Source organism: Biomphalaria glabrata, chromosome 6 (assembly GCF_947242115.1).
Source record: "Biomphalaria glabrata chromosome 6, xgBioGlab47.1, whole genome shotgun sequence".
Lineage (NCBI taxonomy): Eukaryota > Metazoa > Mollusca > Gastropoda > Planorbidae > Biomphalaria > Biomphalaria glabrata.
The window spans coordinates 2,266,993-2,285,549 of NC_074716.1; the positions used below are offsets into that span (position 1 = coordinate 2,266,993).

General features: G+C 40.4%; 1 protein-coding gene across 2 annotated transcripts in view; it reads left to right on the forward strand.

The window, feature by feature from the left end:
* LOC106064131 (uncharacterized) overlaps nt 1-18,557 on the forward strand; it is a 43,232-nt gene that overhangs the window by 3,842 nt on the left and 20,833 nt on the right. For both annotated transcript variants that reach the window (XM_056033544.1, XM_056033545.1), the window contains exons 2-3: nt 6,394-6,579; nt 8,373-8,463. In XM_056033544.1, coding sequence (XP_055889519.1) covers nt 6,394-6,579; nt 8,373-8,463 — 277 coding nt within the window. The remainder of the gene's footprint in view (nt 1-6,393; nt 6,580-8,372; nt 8,464-18,557) is intronic.

Genomic DNA, 18,557 nt, shown 5'->3' on the forward strand with positions numbered 1-18,557 from the left:
GACAAAGAAAGCTGTGAGTGCACAGTGCTGTCCCCGGCGCCGTAGCCTGGGAGTCAAGGGGGGATAATCGTCTCCTGGCATCCGTCTGTTGCTGGGACTTCTTAACGGAGGCAATCAATCGATCATGGACAATGCAATCATTTCCATCGATCTTTCCTGAGACAGATCATCAATTCTGGTGTTTATTAATGACACGTGACGTTAGTGGCGCCATCTATTTAACGGAGGAGGACATCAGACGATAAGAGGCGGCCATTTTTTTTTTATGGAACATAACCTACAATTGTCCGCATGGGTTGAATTTTCATACGTACAAACTTAGCTGATACCAAATGTAGCTGGCACTAAACTTAGCTGACACCAGTGCCGATTTCTAGTATATAGAACCCCCTAGGGCTGGGGTTCTCAACCTGTGGGTCGCGACCCCCTTGGGGGTCGATTGACGATTTGTAAGGGGTCGCCTAAGACAATTGCAAATATGGTCTGTTATTGTCTATTCTTCTATTGCTGTATGTGTGTGTGTGTGTGGGGGGGGGTCCGCGGCAGAGTGGGGGGGGGGGGGTCCGTGGCAGAGTGGGGGGGGGGATGTATAAAGGGGTCGCGAGCTTAAAAGGTTGAGAACCTCTGCCCTACGGATTGGACTTTACTTGGTTAGGCCAATAATAGAATATGCATCCTCCGTTTGGGACCCCTCAACTCAAGAAAACATTAAGGAACTGGAACAGACACAAAATAGCGCAGTGAGATTCATAACAAACGAATATTCGCATTTGACTAGAGTAACACCTTTAGTAAAATCACCAAATTTAGAAAGCCTTCAGGACAGAAGACTCAAAAGTAAAGTAGTAATGATACATAAAACACTGAACCATAATCTTCAAATACAAAAACAAAATTTAATAAAATACTCTGAAAGACACAAAGATAAAGGCACATTCCTCGTCCCATATGCTAGGACAAATTTGTACAAATACTCCTTCTTCCTTAGTGCTATTAGAGCATGGAATGGGTTGCTCGAGCTAGCCAGGAAAACCAGTGACTTGGCAGAAGGCAGAATTTAAGTCATTGGTTAATATGCATAACTAAATGCATGACGCGTAGGACGTAATCATCTTCTTTTTTGAAGTAACGTCTGTATTATATAAGATAAGATAAGATAAGTACCCGGTATTCCCCTACCCCGAAGAAAACATAAGAGTGTTGAATGTTTCATTTATCATTAAATTCCAGAGCGCCATTCTTGCATGCTTTCAAATCTTGGACGCTAAAGGCATCATTAGAAAGTAGGATTCCAGCCATGCCATCGAGATCCTAGAGAAGAAAATCTAGATATGACCTATAACGACCGCGCCACAAATGAAGAAATTCTAAAAGGATTACAACTGCCATTGAATCCCACAAAGAACCGCTTACCACTGTGAACAAAATAAACAACCACGCAAACTAAATAATGTCCATATATCATATGACACGCAAAGACCTTCCTTCAGGGAACAGTACCAGGGAAAAGAAAGAGAAGCCTACCAGAGAAAGCAATAGGAACAACACCAAAGAAGAACGGACGGGCTTGTGTCATTGAATGAGAGTCTAGTCTGGGCAAGAGACTGAGAGGAATGGAGAGTGATGGTCGACAGATCATGTGTGGTGCCCCAACGGTCAAACAGAATAAGGGATAGTTGATTATGAAACGCCTCCAAGGAATCTATCGATTAAAAGAGCTACTAAATCGTGCTTTACAAATATAGGGCCGTACACGTTGTAGGCTTTGAACAACCCCCCCCCCCCCCCCAAAAAAAAAAAAAAACTCCAGCAGGCTCCCGTTGGTAGTTGGGGGCCCTAGGCGGTTGCTTGGCTAGTTGCCTAGACACAGAACACAACTGTTGACACATTGAAAACGTCGTAGTTTCCCCCCCCCCCACACACACTTTTTCCCCCTATCGTACGTACACCCGCCTCAAGTGACATCTAGAAAGTTTTAACAAAGTTTTGAACCTTTTTCTCTCTTGGTAACTCTCCCCCCCCCCCACGGGGCACACACACACAAACACACACACACATACAACCAGCGCCACATTCAATCAGCACGAGTCGTGTGTGTTGTAGTTGAGTGTCTGTCTGTAGTGCGTCACGGACAGAGGTTCTCAACTCGTTCCCACCTAATGTATTTCACGTGCCCCACAAAATAAGAAGAAAATTGTGCATTGAGAAAATATTTGTTTCAAGTCAGATTTGGCATCACTCTGTTCATATTCACGTTAGTTATTGGTTCATGTGCCTTGACCAAAATGAACAAAGATAGAACTTAAACTTTATTGATTTTAATTGGAAGTAGGTTAGAAAACAAAAAAACAAACAAAAAAACGCGATTGTTTAGTCTGAGAATAGTCTGTGAGCAGGTCCGGATTTAAGCTTTCATAAAACTCCATTTAATAATAGTAATACTTCTATCTAAAAGCATGCCTTATTTTAAACGAAAAAAAAATAGAGTAAACGTAACCTCATTTCCCATTCTTAAAAAAAAATAAAAATTAATAAGTAAATTTTCGTCTAAAAATTTATATTTTTGGGGGTTTACGCACTGTCGTAAATCCGGAGCTGCTTTTTGTATATTACGATTTTCGATCCCGCTACCAGTGGACTCTTTTTTATTAACCAAGAGAGTGTTACCAACTGTATGACTTAAATGTAAAAACTCCGTAATATGGGCTTACTGTGGTTGCTGTGGGGGGCCCCAATTATGCGGATTCCCCCTGAGCAGTATCCCCACCCGCCCTGTAAGACTTAAATGTAAAAACTCCGTAATATGGGCTGCCTGGTCGTGCGGTTTGCGCGCTGGACTGTCGTTCGGATTTATCGACGGTCGAGGGTTCAAACCCTGCCCGCTCCCATCCCCCGTCGTCCTGCGGGAGGTTTGGACTAGGAAGTAAACTATCTTCAACTCTGAAGGAACATCCGAATTATGTAAAACATGGGCTTACTGTATTTACTGTGGGGGGGGCCCCTTTTTGCGGATTCCCCCTGAGCAGTATCCCCACCTGCCCTGCAAGACTTAAATGTAAAAACTCCGTGATATGGGCTTACTGTATTTACTGTGGGGGGCCCCCTTTTTGCGGATTCCCCCTGAGCAGTATCCCCACCTGCCCTGTAAGACTTAAATGTAAAAACTCCGTAAAATGGGCTTACTGTATTTACTGGGGGGGGGGGGGCTTTTTGCGGATTTCCCCTGAGCAGTATCCCCACCTGCCCTGTAAGACTTAAATGTAAAAACTCCGTAATATGGGCTTACTATATTTACTGTGGGGGCCCTCTTTTTGCGGATTCCCCCTGGGCAGTATCCCCACCTACCCTGCCCCAAATCCAGCCCTGAGTACGAGTAAAATTCACAGCCAACGCTTTGATTTTTTTCCCAATTTTATTTTCTAACCTTTAGTGCATTTTAATCAAAGCGGTTTTTTTTTTTAATTACTATTTATTTATTTTTTCTAAATTTAAAACCATCATGAAAAGTATTCGAAACAGCAATTTGTGTCTTACAATGTACCTTTTAGAAATCTTAAGTTTGGCATCCGTTGTCTGTGGAAAATCTGGAAGAGTAACATCAGCTTCCAAGTAAAATAAAAACTGTAGTCTTCGCTAGTGGTCTCCGAACTGCTATATGATTGTGAAAGTTGGACACTGAACACTGAGGCTGAAAGAAGAATCCAAGTAAATGCTACAGAAATATGCAGGGTATCAGATACCAAGAAAAGAAAACAAATGTGTCTGTACTTCTACAAACCATAACTGTGGCTAGCAAAAGGGTACTACCATCTCTCAATATTGTGGAGCGATGAAAGCTGAGCTGGTTCAGTCATATTATCTTATCTTATATGATACAGACGTTACTTCAAAAAAAGAAGATGATTGCGTCCTACGAGAAGAGGATTACGTTACTGTAAGACAAGACTCACTATCAAAAGTCTTTCCTCAAGGTACAGTTGAGGGAGTATGAAGAAAGAGTCGTCCATAGAAAAGCTGGTTGAACAATGTAAAAGAATGGACCGGCCTCTCTCTTGATAACCAGCTAATAACAGCTGCTGACCGGGAAAAAAAAGAAACGCTGGCTGGACAATGTAAAAGAATGGACCGGCCTCTCTCTTGATATCCAGCTAATTACAGCTGCTGACCGGGAAAAAAAGAAACGCTGGCTGGACAACGTAAAATAATGGACCGGCCTCTCTCTTGATATCCAGATAATAACAGCTGCTGACCGGGAAATCTGGAGGGATTTTGTTACTCGAACTGTCACAGCGCCCCCTACGACAAAAGTCAAGGGAAAGATGATGATAATGATTCGAAATGAAGATGTGTTATCCAAGCATTTGACTTATGCGTGTCACTTTTAGACCTTACCATTTGCCTAGACAATTAGGGGTGTAGGGTTATTGTTTGACTTATGCGTGTCACTTTTAGACCTTACCATTTGCCTAGACAATTAGGGGTGTAGGGTTATTGTTTGACTTCTGCGTGTCACTTTTAGACCTTACCATTTGCCTAGACAATTAGGGGTGTAGGGTTATTGTTTGACTTCTGCGTGTCACTTTTAGACCTTACCATTTGCCTAGACAATTAGGGGTGTAGGGTTATTGGTTACATATCACCAACGACTTATCTCCCCTTAGCTTAGTACATCTCTAACAACTAAAGACCTTTTTCGGTCTTCCATAGAATTCTCATGTCCTCACTAAGGGAGCCAGCCTCCCAGTTTGAGAACTCGGGGTCTAGGCTGAGTTTCCAAGTGTGTAGTAAAGTCTCTTAATCAAGTCTCAAGTTCAGAAACAATTGTGGGACTAAAACACTGGAGGTGGTCTTGTGTACACACGTCATTGTCGTCTGTTTGAAAGGATTCTGAGATGTAGCGCGTAGACAGGGCTTGTCGATATATTCTCAATATACATGCATTGAAACAATGCTCATTATCAAGTCATACAAATGCTCCCCATCAAGCAAACATCACAACTTGGGGATTCCACTCATTGCTTATTGGATGAGGGTATCGATCCTTGAGAATAAAAAATCTCCAGAAGTATCGAGTTGTGTTTCTAATTTCTTTCTTGAGGGTTTAGTCCCCAAAACAATGCGATGAAGAAAATACATGGATTGACGTCATCAGTCATTGCGTTCATTAATAGTGTAACAATGACTATTACAAGACCTTAATATCAATGCCATCGATTAGTTAAATTTTTTCAAAAGCGTTATTTGAAAGCCGGAAGCTAGACAAACGCCATTGTTGGGATGCTTATCGGATTGAAAGCGTACTCTCGAAACAAAATTTTCTTGCCTGGAAGTGCCAGCGACTTTAAGTTGGAGGCTTTGTTGAAGAATCGCGTTCTCAAAATGATGCAATAGGTGTGGCTGATTGCAAGACTTTGGGGTTGGTAGGATTCACATTTGAGGGAGCGGGGGGGGGGGGGGGAGTAAACAGTCTCTAACATTCATGACTAGGTTAACAAGAAAATGCTCTAAGACGTAATTATCTTATCTTTTGAGGGGACGTCTGTGATTTAAAATATTTTAATATTAATTAGATAGGCCCTTAGTACACTGCAAATAAAACGATTTACCCGCACCCATCCCCATTGAGAATAGTTGACTTAAATAGTTGGCTTAAATAGTTGACTTAATTGGTTGGCTTAAACAGTTGACTTAAACAGTTGGCTTAAATAGTTGACTTAAATAGTTGGCTTAAATAGTTGGCTTAAATAGTTGGCTTAAATAGTTGGCTTAAATAGTTGACTTAAATAGTTGACTTAAATAGTTGACTTAAATAGTTGACTTAAATAGTTGACTTAGAGACTCTTAAGCTCATGATGCATTTTATTGGAAAATATTTCACATTCTCATTAATATTGTTATAGTTATAATCATAATAATAATATAATCAATTATTGTTGTTTATCTTGGATTAATGTAGTTCTAATTTTACATCTTATTTTAATATTGGTTGTAAAAATGTAAAACTAAATTATACTTAAATATTTTTTTTTTACAAAAGTTACGTTACTCATTACGTCTGTCTGTCTGTCTGTCCGTCTGGTACAAATTGTATACACTTTTTTTCTCCCACTTCACAATCTCGGATCAAGTTTAAACTTTGCACATTTATTCCCTAACAAAACATGCATCAATAAAAAATAATTAATTAGTTAATTAACGGTAATTAATTAATCATGTCTGATATATATAAAAAGGGAAATAGAAATTCCATTAGTAATATCTATGACTCTAAATGTGCAGCTCTTTTCCTTATTTATATTTTTTAAAAAGTATTTTGCTTTTTATAGTTTGCATGTACATTTAACAAAACACTTCAATACAATAAGACATTGAAAGGTTTTATTTTTTTAATAGCCACAAGTGGACAGCAGAAGCAGACTGTCTATACTGAATTTCCCTCTTCAAGATGAATGCATCGCGAGCGACCTTATGTCACGTGACAGGAATATATGCAAATCATCCAAGTCGTCTGCTGGTGTCCACAAACTGACGAGAATGAAATGGATTGATGCCCTTGGCTGCTGGGTAACAGAAGATCAGGTACAAAAGATTTGATTTTGATGCTGATTTTTGGCACATGTCACATCGGCACGTCGTGACCTAGAGGTGGGAACTATTGCAAGCAGATGTACAGTCCCACATTAACATCAGGGGCGTAGCTAGGGTGGGGGAGGGTCCAAATTTGAAAATCCCCCCCAGGGCATCCACTTGAGGTCCACTCCACCCCACAATTACACACCCCTCTCTTATGATAAAGCATTATTTTACTGTCGTAGTTCTTGTAGTCAATTAAAATAACTTTTTTTTTTAAAGGGGCATAGAACAATTTACATTGAAATCAAACAGAAAGACAAATAAGCAAACTATTTTTAGAACAATCCTTTTAAAAAAGAAAACAAAGCTTATCTAAGGAAAAGAACTCCGCAATAACAACTACATCTCTCAATAATGTAGACGTTATTTCCCTTATTCGATATCAAACAAGAGAAAACAAAGCTTATCTAAGGAAAAGAACTCCGCAATTACAACTACATCTCTCAATAATGTAGACGTTATTTCCCTTATTCGATATCAAACAAGAGAAAACAAAGCTTATCTAAGGAAAAGAACTCCGCAATTACAACTACATCTCTTAATAATGTAGACGTTATTTCCCTTATTCGATATCAAACAAGAGAAAACAAAGCTTATCTAAGGAAAAAAACTCCGCAATAACAACCACATCTCTCAATAATGTAGACGTGATTTCCCTTATTCGATATCAAACAAGAGAAAACAAAGCTTATCTAAGGAAAAGAACTCCGCAATTACAACTACATCTCTCAATAATGTAGACGTGATTTCCCTTATTCGATATCAAACAAGAGAAAACAAAGCTTATCTAAGGAAAAGAACTCCGCAATAACAACCACATCTCTCAATAATGTAGACGTGATTTCCCTTATTCGATATCAAACAAGAGAAAACAAAGCTTATCTAAGGAAAAGAACTCCGCAATTACAACTACATCTCTCAATAATGTAGACGTGATTTCCCTTATTCGATATCAAACAAGAGAAAACAAAGCTTATCTAAGGAAAAGAACTCCGCAATAACAACCACATCTCTCAATAATGTAGACGTGATTTCCCTTATTCGATATCAAACAAGAGAAAACAAAGCTTATCTAAGGAAAAGAACTCCGCAATTACAACTACATCTCTCAATAATGTAGACGTGATTTCCCTTATTCGATATCAAACAAAACGATCAATTGACTAATTGCTAATTTTCCAATTGATTCTTGCTTAGTTAGACGCACTAAATAATTATTTAAAGTTTTTAACTTGACTCGAGAATGGGTGTGAAAGAAATAATGTGTACACTTATTTAAGGGGACGAAACCTACATATTTAGCCGTATCTGTGAAATTATTTCCCTTGTTGGTATCTAACAAAATAATTAATTACCATTAATTAATTGACTGTTTGGTAAATTTCTTTATGGATTCATGTCTTGTCTACGCCAATGAATAATTGTGCAAAGTTTCAACTTGATCCGAGAAGGTATGTGAGAGAAATAACGTTTACAAATTTTTTACCACACAGACAGACGGACAGACAGAGTGAGTTGATATAAGCTTTGTAAAAAAATGTAGGCCTACTCCTGGCCTACCACAAATAAAATCTATCTTAGTCTTAGTTCTAAATCCCATTAGGCCTGCACCAAATCAAATTGTCGCTCATTTAGACAAAAGACTTACACTGTAATCCAGTCAAAAAAATTGCCAGAAACAAATGTTTAACTTCCAGAGTGTCTCGGATTTAGAAACAAATTTCATTGTTGACTTTCAGAGACCTCCCGTGCCACTGACGTCACTGACCTCAAACACACAATGCTCTTACAAGAATGTCATGACGTCATCGGAAAAATCGGGAAAACCTGGTAAGACAATTTGGTCTAGTTTTCTTATCACAACGAGGCCAATCTATTAATTTAAAAAAAAATATGTAATAGTTTTTCGTCTATGACGGCAAACTAGACATATCTAGCTATTTGGTATATCCGGCGTACAGAAAATAGGTCGAGAGGCGAAGTACGTTAGCGTGGCTACCTATGAAGGAGGCTCGAGGTTCGACACCCGACTCGGGCAGAGTTGTGTTTACTGAGCGCCTAAAGGCAGCACGGAAAACCTTCTCCCAGATACCCCCTTCCCCCACTGGTCCACAAATAAGATTGGACAAAGCGATCTGAGCATGCTATAAGCATGAAAGTAGCGCTTTATAAAACTATAATAGAGGCGCTCTAAAAATCCCAAAATTAAAAATACCTTTCTTCACCAGGATTCGAGCCCGGAAACCTCGTTTCTAATGAGTACCTGACATTATTTGGGGAAACGTAAAGGCTTAGGGTCGTTGTGCTGGCCACATGACACCCTCGTTAACCGTGGGCCACAGAAACAGATGACCTTTACACCATCTGCACCGTAGATCGCTATAGAATAGAGAAGCTTTGCGATAAATTTTGAGCACTGTAAAATCAAATTCTCAATGTGGCGCCCGGGTGGAAATAGTCGTCAGAGGGAAACATTACAATGTGGCGCCCGGGTGGAAATAGTCGTCAGAGGGAAACATTAGGACAATAGAGAAGCAAATCAAAACCTTTGGGGTGCCTATGGACCGAATCCATTGCACCTGCGGGAATGAAAGAGAATCCCAACAAAAATGGATGGCTGCCTGGTCGTGCGGTTTGCGCGCTGGACTGTCGTTCGGATTAATCGACGGTCGAGGGTTCAAACCCTGCCCGCTCCCATGCCCCGTCGTCCTGCGGGAGGTTTGGACTAGGAAGTAAACTATCTTCAACTCTGAAGGAACATCCGAAACATGTAAAACAAACAAATGTCATTACTCTGACACCGTTTCTCAAGGGGACGTTTTATGGCGGACGTCCGCACTGATGGTGTGGCACAGAGGAGGAATATAGGACAGTCCGGTGTCGACAATTATTACTACTATGGATAACTTGCAGTCATTTCTTTTTTTTTTAATTCCACAAATTTTTTATTTTGTAGTTACATCAATATCTTATACACAAGACAAGCGAAACAAAGTAACGAAGTCTTCTAATGGTACAGTCGTCATAATTGAATGTCCCACAATAATTGATTCACCGGAGACAAAAGTTTTGATTTATATTGTAGAGCGGATATTGTCCACATTTTCCCCCCAGAAAAATTGTTTATATTAACATTGTTATACTCAACAGCGAGGACTATAAACAGTGAGGTAAGGACCTCTTAGGTCGCTGTTGTTCTAATTGTATGTCCATCAACAATGTTAATCAACAACCACAAAGAGGAGTGGCTCAACCAATGGGCATCAGGAAACACAAGCAGAGCCATGTACAAAGAAATGAACACGCCTAACAAACTGGACAGTATTAACTTTCTCCCCCGCAAAGAGAAATCTACAATCTTCCAACTAAAGACAGGACACACACCTCTGTTAAAATGCCATCTCAATAAAATAAATCCCACACAACTCCCCCTTTGTAGACACTGCGCCCACCTTTATGAAACCGTAAACCACATCCTCTTTGAATGCCCCTCCCAAATCCACCTTAGGTAGACTTTACTACCATTCCAGCCCAACATAACCAACACCCTGTACGGCAGTGCTGAACAACTGAAGAAAACAGCACACTATTTTTCCTTGGCACAGTCTGCAAAAGAGCTGACAGCTTAGCAGCAATAAAGCTGGCTGGAAGAAGAAGAAGAACTGTATGTCCATAATTCCCACTTCAACGGGGTCGGGGAAAGAATTACTTAGTGACAATTGTCGACAGTTCGTTGCCTAATGTTTTTTAGTTCATGATCATTTACATCAGCGGTTCTCAACCTTTTAGGCTCGGCGACCCCTTTTTACAACCCCCACTCTGCCGCGACCCCCCCCCCCCCCCAATCCTTCCGCATACACACACAGCAATGGAAGAATCGACAAAAACAATTCATTTTTTCGATGGTCTTAGGCGACCCCTGGCAAATCGTCATTCGACCCCCCAAAGGGGTCGCGACCCACAGGTTGAGAACCCCTGATTTACAGTGTTCATTGTAATACACCCGCCGCAGCTCATCAGTTATAAATTCATCGTCGTAAATACAAGGAGCATAAGCGAGCGGTCAGAACGAGATCAGTTTTTAATTTTTATCATAAAGAACCAATATCCCAGATTTCTAAACACATGCAAATCCGGCGTTGCTCATAGTTCATGGTTTACTGTTGTACTTGAAATTATTTGGGGGTACTGTCAAGGTCAAGGGTTCCTCACCACTCTGAAGAGTTCGACAAGACGAAATTATTTTTAAAGTTCATGTCACGTCTGCCAGATGAGTTTCGCTTCAAGCGAATTCCAGGTATTAGTTATTAATTGTTTCCTGAAATGTCACCTGTTGTTGTCTGGCCATGTAACTGAGGCTCGGGTTCAAATCTTCCAAGCAGAGGTGTTTGTTGATACTTTAGTTTTTGTTTCCAGTTTAAAACCCGAGATTAGTGATACCATGAGTGGATATTATGAAATGGAATTTTGCTATTCACTTAATAACATTAATTCATGAATCTCAACGGATGAATAGACACTGTAATATTCAACAAACAAACAAACAAAAAATCAAACAAACAAGCAGAAAAAAAAATCCTTTTTAAAAATACGAAGCTTATATTTAGTGTAGCTGCATCAACTAGAAAATGTATAATAAGCAGGGGCGGACTGGCTATATGTGCATTTGGGCAAATGCCCGGTGGGCCGGTACCCGAATGGGCCGGTAGGGCCACCTTAATGGCCTGATCGAAGCCATTATGGCACATTTCAAATTGTTAAAGGTTTTATAATATTCGAATTATATTCTTATTATTATTTGTATAAAAAGGCCCTCTGAGCGTCGTGTTTAAACAAAAAGTCTTTCACAGACATTACAGTGTAATACTCTTTTAATCGAACACATTTTCCGAAAATAAAATGTAGACAGTGCTACTAGTAGGCTTCATCTTTTTAGGGCCTGCATAATTGCTGATTTAAAATGACGCTATATTATCTATAGAGATATAGAGTTCACTGTATGCATGCATATTGATACATTATTAAACTTAACAATGGTTTTTAAGGACCGATACACCTAGACATGGATGCCCATCACATGATAGAGAATTAGTGGGCCGAATTTTATAGAAATGCCCGGGCCGATTTTGACACCCAGTCCGCCCCTGATAATAAGGTTTACATCAATATGTTATTTCGCTTTTATATAATGTCGTTTATAATAAAATATGGTAATAATAAATACATATACAATGGTTTTAAGTATAATCAAGTAAGAATTTGACAACTATGGCGCCATCGTTAGGGCCTATATTGATAGTGGTTCCAATGAACCCCCTAGGTGACACAGTTTGGGCCTATATGTGTCGTGGGCCCGGACGCAATGAGCCCCTTTGCACCACTGTTGCTATGACAACTTTAGTAAAATCACTAAATTAGGAAACCTTCAGGAGAAAAGGCTCAAAGGTCAAGTAGAAATTATACATTAAACACTGAACCATAATCTTCAAATACAAAAACAAAATCTGATAAAATAATCAGAAAGACACAAAGATAAAGGCACGTTCCTCGTCCCATACGCTAGGACAAATTTGTACAAATACTCCTTCTTCCCTAGCGCTTTTAGAGCATGGAATGGGTTGCCTGAGCTAGCCAGGAAAACCAGTGACTTGGCAGAATTTAAGTCATTGGTTAACATTCAAGACTAAATGCATGACGCGTAGGACGTAATCATCTTTTTTTTTGAAGTAACATCTATAAGATAAGATTACGTAAGGGCCGTTTCGGCCGATATTCGTTTTCTATATTTTAGTTTTTTTTTTTTTTTTTTTTTTTTTTTTAAAGGAAACCTCAGAATTTGCGCTATTCAGTTTTAGCTTTATCATCATAGGAATCCTTGGGCTTTATGCCTCTTTTCTTTGCCTCTTTTTTGGGCTTTATATGCCTCTTTTATGGGCCATCTTGCCTCTTTTGTGGGCTTTTTTTTTTTTTTTTTTTTTTTTTAATATGTTTTTATTTGTAAGTTACCATAATTCACAAGTATTAAATCATAAACAATTGAAAAGTGATTAACCTAAAAATATAATAACAGTAATAGAAATATTATTTAATATCAAAGACATACTACCTAACCAATGAACCCCCTGTGACGAGATGTTAATTAGTTAATATTTGGCTTGTTTATTTATGTCTAGGGGAAATTTTATTAATTTTATCCCGCTCACATATAAGATTTTGTACAGGCACACCGCAACTAACAGTAAGAACAGACCAATATTATACGTTTAAAAATAAAATAATTTAATAAATGAAAGTTTACAGGAGATAAATGATTAAATAAAATTATAATTAAGAAAATAAAAGAAGTAAAGATGCTAATATCTAAAATAACTGTTCATCATGGATTGCTAATTATTGAGTGATTGGAGGAGAAGAATGTTCCTATGTCTGCTACTTATTTTTCTTAGCTGCTAGCCCGTGGGTCGTCTTCTGGCGGTCGAAGGACTGGCACTCAGAAGGATGAGTCATCCGGCTCTGTCTTAGGACGTCGGCTCGGGATGTTCTCTATGCTATAGGCAAGCTGGCTCTAGGGTGAGGCCGCTGCCTGTTTAGCAATAGAGATGGTTGGTGCTGCAGACTAAGTTGTAGTGGGACGATCTCTCAGCTGTGATCTCTAGCTCGTAGAGAGCCGTGCTAACTCAACACCAGTTTGTCTTCTGCTGCGAAGGTTGCTCTAATCTGTCGGCATTAGGCAATAACTATTGGGCAGTGGACAGTTTGGGCCGGGTACTGGGCAGATGATACTGGGCAGTATAGGGCACTGTGGACACTGGGCAATATGTTAAGGCCAAGGACAGTAGGCGATGCCTTCTTGCTAACAGGTATGTAATGGGGGGGGGTGTATCTGGTGTGGTCTGCCTCGGTTACAGCTTTCTATGGAGATCTGGTAGTTGTAGCAATCGTGCGTAGTAACCAGGGGTAGCAATCAGGGGTAGCAATCAGGGGTAGCAACCAGGGGTAGCAACCAGGCTGGGGATAAGAAAGACAATTAGGAACCTCCTAAAGGTATTGAGCAGGGATTCCCATATGCCTTGCAATCATTCAGATGTAGGCATTGGTATCAATCCCAATAAGGCATTTAAGACAATCATGTATAAAATCTTAAAGCATGCGTATAACTCAATAGCAAACAAAATACAGGTAAGATAACTACAGTAAATGTGTCATCATATAATGTAGGATGATACTAGCTAAGATTCATCCATTAAATGAGATTACGGCAATAAGTAATCAGTTACAGTAAAATGGGGAATGAGCATATTATATACTAAAGGATAAGATGAAAATAAAATATTAGGGATATGGCTACAGTAATAAGTGTTTGATATAGTTAATCAAAATTACATTCATCCAAGGAACTATAAGTTCACAAGGGTGGGAGACATAATAACATGTTTGAGGGATATACAACAGAAATGTGAAATGACTAATTTCACATGGGCTCTGTAAGTTTAGAGCACTGTGATCTAAGTTCTTAGACAGTACTTAGATTCACGAAAGGTTATTGTTTACATCCATCACTAAAATACAGGAATGGAGAAACATAACAAAATCATATATAATAACTATGGTTTCAAATGTAGACCACCATAGCGGCATTAGTAATACTATATGAAGATATAGTATCGACATAAAATAGTACAATGTATATACATAATAAAGTCATAATGTAATGACGGGGAACGTGGCTGTGTACTAATGTGTACTCACACATTCCTATAATATAAAATAAGCATAATAAAATGTTTACACTTACCCGTTTGTCCCTAATGAAACCTCACAACTAAACTTCCTAACAGAGGAGACTGTATGAATCCTAGCGGGCCTAACTTAGAATGTTTGGGTCTCTCTATATATATATAGATGGGACTTTTCGTTTACCGGGTGGGGAAGAAAGCTAACTGATTTTCTCACATGTATCGATGTACCGGAGATGTCAGGCGTCAGGTCAGATTTATGGTCAATATTCGTTGCCTACCGTGGGAGTAAAGTCTTAAGCGAATATGTATCTGTCCAGCCCGATTGCAACGCTATTCTTAGAGCGATGCGTATTCTGCGGGGGGGGGGGGGGGAGGGGGGGAGAAATAGGTGTGAAAAGTTATTAGTCCGCAGCGCGTAGCGCAGGTGAAGCGAATATTGTGTGTGTGGGTCACCTGTCCAGCGGTCAAAATTAAAAGTTAGCCCTAGAGAAGCTAGTTAATGTTTTACGTCGAGATTCGTCCCGTGAGAAACGTGCGAGGGGGGATAAATCCTACAAGAAATTAGTTATGGGTGGACAAGAAAATAATTGTTTAAGTTAAAAATTAAAGTTTCTCACGGTTTGCTGGGAAAAACTAAAATGAACTTATGTATGCAAGTTTCGTATCGTCACATACCCACCCACTTAAAAAGTATTCGCAGAATACTATTAGTACTTGCATATAAGTTTCATTTGAGCTTTGTCGTTGTCCAGTCTAATTGTCCTAAGGGAAAAAAAAAATGAATCTGAATTCGAGGACCGGTTCGTAAGGGAGATTGGGCCTCTAGGTATCCGTTTTAAGTCTAATTTCGATCCCACCGTGGACTGTTGGGTTTGGGTGGAGAATAACGTGACCTGTGGTTGAGGTCAGGTTTGTTTTGGTACCTGTGCGTCCTACCTGAAGCAGTGAGGGGTGATGGGGTATAGTTGCAACATGATGGACTGGGCGGGAATCGGTGGCGACTACCACCCTTGTGATTCCATGCAGGTATCATATTTATACGTGGGGGCCAAGATTGTTGACCATACCAACGCCGTCTGACACTGTCAATGTCAGGAATTAGGGGTTTAATTTCCTTAGTTCGGTTGAACTGAGGTGTTGAGTGATGGCGCCCAGTGTTTGACTGATTTGGGCCATCCTTCTGTCTAGTCGTTCTACCGACTGGCAGGGAAAAATATGGCTTCTTGACATTTCCTAATGGTACGTATTGGGAGCCAAGAATAAAGTCGTACACGGGTGACTCCATAACAGCGGCGTTTATGGTCCCGTGCACGTATCGACATTCTACATGAACCCTCGCTATGGGCAAGACCATTGGAGGTGTAGTTTTGTCGACGGTTTGGATCTCTACCGTTTCACCGGTGAGATCTGCCGAATCAATCAGCGCTTCCTTTATTATGGAAGTAAAAGTGCAGGCTGTATCAAACATGATATAAGTTTGAACGCCGTTTATTAGGGCCTGCTCTACACCTGGGGGTGATGTAGAGGGGTGAGGAGGTATATAAGGGATTTCTGGGCCTACCGGGTTACCAGTCTTGGGCCGTGGAACGGCCGTCAGGGCCGATACGACGTGTGGGGCATGTTGTTGTCGAGTCCTCCTGTCGTCACGCGTGTTATGTGAGTCACGGTGAGAGGGGTGGTAGGAATTATTCTGGCGTGATTGATGGGGAGGGCGGTTCGACTGGTTGGATGGGTGTTGTGAAGGGACACGTGCCTGGCTGTTTTGATTTTGGTTGTGAGGTGTGGGCTGGGCAGGGGAGGTTTCGCTAGATTGTGGTTCTGTTACGGGTGTCTTAGCTTTCTGGTCTCGTCTGGCAGCTATGTATCGGTCTGCATCAATTGCAATGTCAGAAGGGTCACTCGCCTGTTGCTCATTGACATATATTCGAGTTTCCTGCGTTAAGCAGTCTCGAAGCTGCTCAGCCAGAATAAGGTTTCTAAGACCTTCAAATGTTTCGGGCATTTTGCTTAGGGCTAGCCATTTCCCGAGGTATTTGTCCAGCCTGTCGCAAAGATTGACATAAGTTTCTTTGCGCTCAAGGCGGGACCCTCGAAACTTCTTGTGGTATGAATCAGAGGTTAGCTCAAATTGAACCAATAGTGCCTCTTTCAGGGCTTCAAAGTCCTCCCGTTGGTATGAGGGGAGCTTTGTGTAAGCCTCGTAAGCCTTGCCCCTAAGGCATTGAGCTAGCCTGAAACACCACCTATCCTTGGGCAAGCTATAATAGCGTGCCACCTCTTCGAATCGTGTTAAATAAACTTCAACACTTTCGCTCTTCTCATCGAAGGGCTCGAAGGGGATGTTGGGTGAGCTATTTGAGGACCCTTGGCTGGAAGCTGGGCTAGCAGGCTGAGAATCAGCGACTGTGCGAGCCGTCTCATTCTCTTGAGCTATTCTAGCTCTCTCAGTTGCCTGTCTCTCCCGCTCCATGGCTAACTCGTGCTCATGTTTTTCTTTATCTCTTGCTAACTCAAATTCCCGTTCCCGGGCTACCCTCTCCTCTAATTCCCACTCATCCAACTTTTGTCGGATGTAGTCAGAGCGATCTTTCCCTTCTAATTCTAACAATGCCGCCGTCTCTGTCAACTCTTGTATTTTGAGTTTTCTGTCAGAGTCAGTCTTGGATCTTGTATTGCTGGCCATTATTTATGTATGAGAGAAATAAAATGGGAAACTAATAAGACTAAAAGGAGGGATATTACTGAAGTAAGAGCGTTCTATGAAGCCCGTATGAAACAACCACGTTGCCCGTGATAATAATACAATATTAAGTACAGTGATGCAACTTAAAATAACCACAAATAATAATATTATACTAAGTTAATACGTGATAACATCTAAAGTAAAATAGATATAAAATAAAGACTCTAGCAACACTCATCACTCCGTTTGCAATCCGTTACTTTAAGATAATGAAAGTATATTAGATATAGGAAAGTTCTACTGCTGTATGCCTGTGCCTGTCTAATAAAGGATTCTAGTTTCAGATCCCCGGACGGGACCACATTTATATGTGACGAGATGTTAATTAGTTAATATTTGGCTTGTTTATTTATGTCTAGGGGAAATTTTATTAATTTTATCCCGCTCACATATAAGATTTTGTACAGGCACACCGCAACTAACAGTAAGAACAGACCAATATTATACGTTTAAAAATAAAATAATTTAATAAATGAAAGTTTACAGGAGATAAATGATTAAATAAAATTATAATTAAGAAAATAAAAGAAGTAAAGATGCTAATATCTAAAATAACTGTTCATCATGGATTGCTAATTATTGAGTGATTGGAGGAGAAGAATGTTCCTATGTCTGCTACTTATTTTTCTTAGCTGCTAGCCCGTGGGTCGTCTTCTGGCGGTCGAAGGACTGGCACTCAGAAGGATGAGTCATCCGGCTCTGTCTTAGGACGTCGGCTCGGGATGTTCTCTATGCTATAGGCAAGCTGGCTCTAGGGTGAGGCCGCTGCCTGTTTAGCAATAGAGATGGTTGGTGCTGCAGACTAAGTTGTAGTGGGACGATCTCTCAGCTGTGATCTCTAGCTCGTAGAGAGCCGTGCTAACTCAACACCAGTTTGTCTTCTGCTGCGAAGGTTGCTCTAATCTGTCGGCATTAGGCAATAACTATTGGGCAGTGGACAGTTTGGGCCGGGTACTGGGCAGATGATACTGGGCAGTATAGGGCACTGTGGACACTGGGCAATATGTTAAGGCCAAGGACAGTAGGCGATGCCTTCTTGCTAACAGGTATGTAATGGGGGGGGGTGTATCTGGTGTGGTCTGCCTCGGTTACAGCTTTCTATGGAGATCTGGTAGTTGTAGCAATCGTGCGTAGTAACCAGGGGTAGCAATCAGGGGTAGCAATCAGGGGTAGCAACCAGGGGTAGCAACCAGGCTGGGGATAAGAAAGACAATTAGGAACCTCCTAAAGGTATTGAGCAGGGATTCCCATATGCCTTGCAATCATTCAGATGTAGGCATTGGTATCAATCCCAATAAGGCATTTAAGACAATCATGTATAAAATCTTAAAGCATGCGTATAACTCAATAGCAAACAAAATACAGGTAAGATAACTACAGTAAATGTGTCATCATATAATGTAGGATGATACTAGCTAAGATTCATCCATTAAATGAGATTA